The sequence below is a fragment of the Hermetia illucens genome, chromosome 4, assembly GCF_905115235.1.
Source record: "Hermetia illucens chromosome 4, iHerIll2.2.curated.20191125, whole genome shotgun sequence".
Classification (NCBI taxonomy): domain Eukaryota; kingdom Metazoa; phylum Arthropoda; class Insecta; order Diptera; family Stratiomyidae; genus Hermetia; species Hermetia illucens.
In genome coordinates, this window is record NC_051852.1 from 106,619,582 (window position 1) to 106,624,961 (window position 5,380).

At 43.7% G+C, this 5,380-nt stretch overlaps 1 protein-coding gene across 1 annotated transcript; it reads left to right on the forward strand.

The window, feature by feature from the left end:
- Positions 1–4,229: 4,229 nt before the first annotated feature.
- Positions 4,230–5,022, forward strand: LOC119654426 (protein transport protein Sec61 subunit beta). Its single transcript, XM_038059817.1, has 3 exons — positions 4,230–4,390; positions 4,477–4,676; positions 4,742–5,022. The coding sequence occupies exons 1-3, from the start codon at positions 4,388–4,390 to the stop codon at positions 4,827–4,829; spliced, it is 291 nt and encodes a 96-aa protein (XP_037915745.1). The 5' UTR covers positions 4,230–4,387; the 3' UTR covers positions 4,830–5,022.
- Positions 5,023–5,380: the final 358 nt, after the last annotated feature.

The following is a 5,380-nucleotide window of genomic DNA, read 5'->3' on the forward strand; positions in this document are numbered from 1 at the left end:
GACACCGTCTTCGAGGAGCGTTTACACATTCTAGAATTCAATAAAAAAAGTTGACGCCCGCGTCGAGGACATGATAGCCATTTCCTTAGAATAAATTGTATTTGAAATTTGCAAATTGCCAGCCCACAATTCTCTATCTCTTTTAGTACCCTTTCTACGACAACCAAGGTATCTTTAAGTGAATTTTCACTTCACAAGGGAGTCACTATCTCAAAGGGTACCAACTTACCGACTTAAGAATAAATACTATTAGACTGAGTCAGACTCGCTCCACGTCACCCTGGCACCTCAAGGTGTTCACGATCATTCAAACTATACATAGTGAATCTTCCTCTCTCAAAAGGACATAGGGCCCTCTATGGCATCTGCCCTTCATTACATTCCCGGACCTTTGAAAATATGTAATCTGTCATAGTCACCAAAAACAGACATAAACATCAAAACGCAACGAATCCTTTGAGGTTCATCATCATCAACGGCGCAAAAACCGGTATCTGGTCTAGACCTGCCTTAATAAGGAACTCCAGACGTCTCAGTTTTGCACCGAGGTCCACCAATTCGATATCCCTAAAAGGTGTCTGGCATCCTTCCCTACACCTTCGCTCCATCTCAGGCAGGGTCTGTGAAGCCCATGGTGTTTTACGTAGGCACCTGTCGTGAGACTTAATCCTACGGTCCTCTTAAGACACGGATTGATTTTGTGACCACAATCAGAGCCCCGCTGAGACAAGCAACAACGTTACCAATCTATACCAAGTGCATGGCTTAGCATTCATACTGGTGGATGCAAGAATTACCTAAATCTCTACCGAACTATGGAGTACGGCACCCGTGTTGATACGCAACACCACGTCGAGGCCCGAAGGTCTCTTCTCGCTTGAGCATAACCACAACCACCATGAAACTCCCACTAGGGGGGCCAACCGCAAATAACCGAGCTGTCCTCACATACAACAGGAGTTCACCCAAAGTATGTGAGTCCAGGGGTAAGGTTTCGTGACCAATTTGCCACTTCAGATGAGTCCCCGTGCAGACTCGGGTCTGATCACCCTGATTAGGCCTTTGGAGCATTCGCCTACTGAATCACGGCCGGCAAACCAAAGTGATTACAGCGTCTCCCGGTGCCACCACTATGGAGGTTCTCCTCGGCCACTTGGTTTTGGTTTGGCCGATAGGGTTGCCGCCCCATCTTCCTCACCGCCACCTCTGAGCACCTCTCAGGCAGGGTCTGCCTCATCTTCATTTTCTACCATAAATAATGCCCTTATAGACTTTCCGGGCTGTATCATCCTTATCCATACGTATTAAGTGGCCCGCCCCTCGCAACCTGTTGAGCTGGATTTTATCCACAACCGAAAGGTCGTGGTGTCGTTCATAGATTTCATCGTTATAGAGTCTGCGGAATCGTCCATCCTCTCTCAAACACGGCCAAGAGTTCGCATTTTTTCTTGCTAAGAACCCAAGTCTCCGAGGAATACATAAGGACTGGCAAGATCATAGTCTTGTACAGTAAGAACTTTGACCCTATGGTGAGACATTTCGAGTGGAACAGTTCTTGTAAGATGAAATAGGCTCTGTTGGCTGACAATAACCGTGCGCGGATTTCATCATCGTAGCTGTTATCGGTTATGATTTTCGACCCTAGATAGGAGAAATTATCAACGGTCTCAAAGTTGTAGTCTCCTATATTTATTCTTCCCGTTTAACCAGTGCGGTTTGATGTTGTCGTTGGTTGGTTTTTGGTGCTGACGTTGCCACCATATATTTCGTCTTGCCTTCATTGATGTGTAGTCCAAAATCTCGCGCCGCCTGCTCGATCTGGATGAAGGTTTGGCCACTACTTCATTGATCGGACTGGCCGTTTGGGAGGATTTACTCCAATGCGTGCTAAAACATTTTTCGTGTACGGACACTGTGTTGCGCGTGAAAACGAACGCTAGCATATCGTTAACATATCGGAGATTCCACGGAATTTCCAGTTGAACTTTTCTTCGGTTTCGTGCACGATTCACAAAGTTTTCTCTAACTTTCAGAAGAACAGAAGGTTTCAGAGGAATGGCGGTAGACGTTTTTACAATCGCTTCTAATTTAGAAAAAGCCCTCTCTACTATATTTAGCTACATAGGACACCGGGAAAAATGCTTGGTTCGACGTTCGACAAATAACAGGATTATCCACTACAACGTTGGTGTCTTCGAGCTCTTGGTCCGCTCGCGCCGGCGGCTCAATCCAGTAGAAGGAAGTTCGCGCGCGTTCGGCTTTAAAGGCGATAAAAAGATGATGCAACTGATGTCCATATTCTAACGATTTTTCCATCGCTTCCCGCAGATAGCAAATCTATAGATGGTATTCAGCAACGTGATACCTCTATAACTGTTGCACGGCGTAATGTCTCCCTTTTTATGTATGGGACAGATAATGCTTCATTGTCTTTCGTCAGGCATTGATTTGCTGTCACACACCTTGAGCATAAGTTGATGAACCACTTGATGAAATTGATCGCCTCCATATTAACCCACCGACTCCAGGCGACTTATGATTTTTAAGCCGCTGAATTGCACCGACTGTTTTTTCTACACTTGGTGGTGGCAGTATTTGCCCGTCGTCTTCAGTTGGGGGGAAGTACAGTTCGCCAATGTTCTGGTTGTTGACCAGTTCATCAAAATACTCAATTCATCGCTCCAATATGCCCATTCTGTCGGAAATCAGATTTTTCTCTTTGTCTCGGCAGGATGAGCATCGAGGTGTATAAGGCTTCATCCTGCTGCTTGTTAGTAAAAGTTCTATCCCTGGTACGGTTGATCCCTATACTTTTCGACTTCACAGATCTGTTGGTTCTCTCAGGCTTCCTTTTTCCGTCTGTGAAGTCGTTTCTTCGCTCGATGGAGTTCGTGATAAATCTCCGCGTGGGCCTGCGTTCTTGGAGAATGCAACATTTCCAGCAATCGGCATTCTTTCGTTTCGTTGCTAGCTTACCTTCATCGTCGAACCATCCGTTTCGACTTCTTTTGCGACTGGGGCCAAATAGGCCAATCGGTTGTGAAGACCATTTGTTCACCTCCAGGATCTCGGTAGACTGCGGTTACTGCGGCATCCATTTAACCTTTATATTTGTTACGGAGAGTTGTGTTGTGAATGGCTTCAGTGTTAACTCTCACCTGATTGTCAGAGGGATTCTAGGTGGTGTGGTTATTTGAGCCCCGAACACCATACCAACGAGATATTGATCCCGTCTCCTCAATATGCATTCGATCAACACGTGGTCAATTTGGTTGAAAGTGTTCTCGTCTAGAGAGACCCACTTTTGTTTTTGGACCGCAGTACACGCAAACCAGGTACTTCCGACAACCATTCCATGTGACACTGATAATTGAAATCCTTTAAGGTAACAGACAATAATCTTTACCGATAAACATAGTGACTAAAGTATATTTTAACAAAACACAATTATAAAACGGATCCAATCTCTGCAAAATAGCGTCGACTGAGATGGATGCTCTAGTATTTTTCAGAAATTTGTTAAATGGCATGGTCATTATTGTTTTGTAATAACATTGAATGCGTTTTTAAACGACCTGTTGCGGAACTTGCCACCAAGAGAGTTCAGTTAGGATGTACCATGCGGCAGCAACTCCAACACAAGAGAAAGATAATTCTCTGATTTCAGAATTTGATTTTTATTTTGGCCTGGGTTGGCCCTAATTGCATTGCCTCAAACTCCCTTCTTTTATTTGGGTTTTGGGCCAGCATATCATGCAAATAAGATTGCAGAGTTAAAGGAATCTCTTCAACGTGAGATACGGTCAGTATCATCATAACAGAAAGCGAAAATTGATTGTTGCCTTGATTGCTCTCGAATGCAACACTTTTTTAAATATGCAAATGTATTATTAAAGAAATAATCTTATTCTAGTTTTCATGGTTTTTGCCCTTTAGTTTAAAAAACAAAAAGAAAGAGAATTAGAATTAAATAGAAACCGTCTCCCTTTTAATTTCCCTTTAACTTTTCTATCAATAATAAACACGGACGGAAGTTTTGCTGCATTCAGTAATATATTTTCGAACCCAAATTTATTTCGTTATATGACTTCTCCTCATGTACTTTACAATTTAACTTCAGTTAAAAATCAAAAAATTTGTTGAAACTGCAAAATCAGTTGCAGATTTTCCGCCATCTTTAATTTCACTTAAAATTTCCCATTTATATGGCACAACCAAATTATTCCCAATATCTAGGTGACGTCTTCATACGTGGGACCGAGCATTGACAACGGAACACTTCTGGAGACGTGGAGTGTATTTGGTTAGAAAGTGTCCGCAGTGCTGTCACGATCGCAAGTATTCATTCTCGGTTTTCTCGTAGTTAAACACATCAAAATAAGTGAAAATGGTAAGAACGGCTTGTGTTCACTTGGAACTAATTGGAATGTGTCAAGTTTCTGTTGCATTTCGTTAATTTTCCATAAAATTCCTTAGCCTGCTCCTGCAAGCTCGACTTCAGTGGGAAGTGGAAGTCGCTCGCCCAGCAAATTGGCCGTGCCTAGGGCCAGCGCGGGCGGAAGCAACCTCAAGCAAAGGAAGACCACAACAACCACCGCCGCCAGAAACAGGACCACCGGCTCAGGATCCGGAGGAATGTGGCGCTTCTACACCGACGACTCTCCCGGAATCAAAGTGTAAGTTCATGTCGGCACCATTTCGATCCGTTATCCTGGAGTTTTTATTTTCTGTCCTTTTGCAGGGGTCCAGTTCCAGTCCTCGTCATGTCGCTGCTCTTCATCGCTTCTGTGTTCATGCTGCACATCTGGGGAAAGTACAACAGGTCTTAAGGCGGCTGCGGCGGCGGCGACCTCGTTTTTTCCGAGGCACTGCAACCCACTTCCTATTTACGTTGTAATCATCCTCCCCGACTCCCCTAGTTATATTTAATTTTGTCGTAGACTTTGTGCTAACGTTTCTTTGAAAATGTCATTCCGTGGCAACATCAGACTTTTTATACATAAAGTAATTTATGAAATCGAACGCAAACGAGTTTCTTTCCGGTGCCACGTTCAAAAGTTCTCAAGTGGATGCGGAGTGAAAGTGGTGAACGAGCGGATTTGCTGCTCGCGATATTTTTGACTGTTTCAGGATAATTGTGATGCTGATCGTTGATTGATTGTTTGTAAACGTTCTTGAGTATAAAGTTGACTGTGGAAAATTAACGAAGAAATGTTTGTAATCGACAATTGCGGGAAAAGTAGTTTAATTTGCAGAAAGCATTTAAACATTTCGAAGTAGTACTCAAGTTTGGTTCTCTACGCATGGACTGCTTGATACCTGTTGATTATCTATCGGCGTTGCGACGAACGAAGCCGCACGTGGAAAAAGGGGCTGAGTT

What these genes read in the sequence shown, in the direction of transcription:
- LOC119654426 (XM_038059817.1), top strand. An exon ending in GACTCTCCCGGAATCAAAGT is followed by an intron (nt 4,677 to 4,741) that starts GTAAGTTCATGT and finishes GTCCTTTTGCAG; the next exon opens with GGGTCCAGTTCCAGTCCTCG.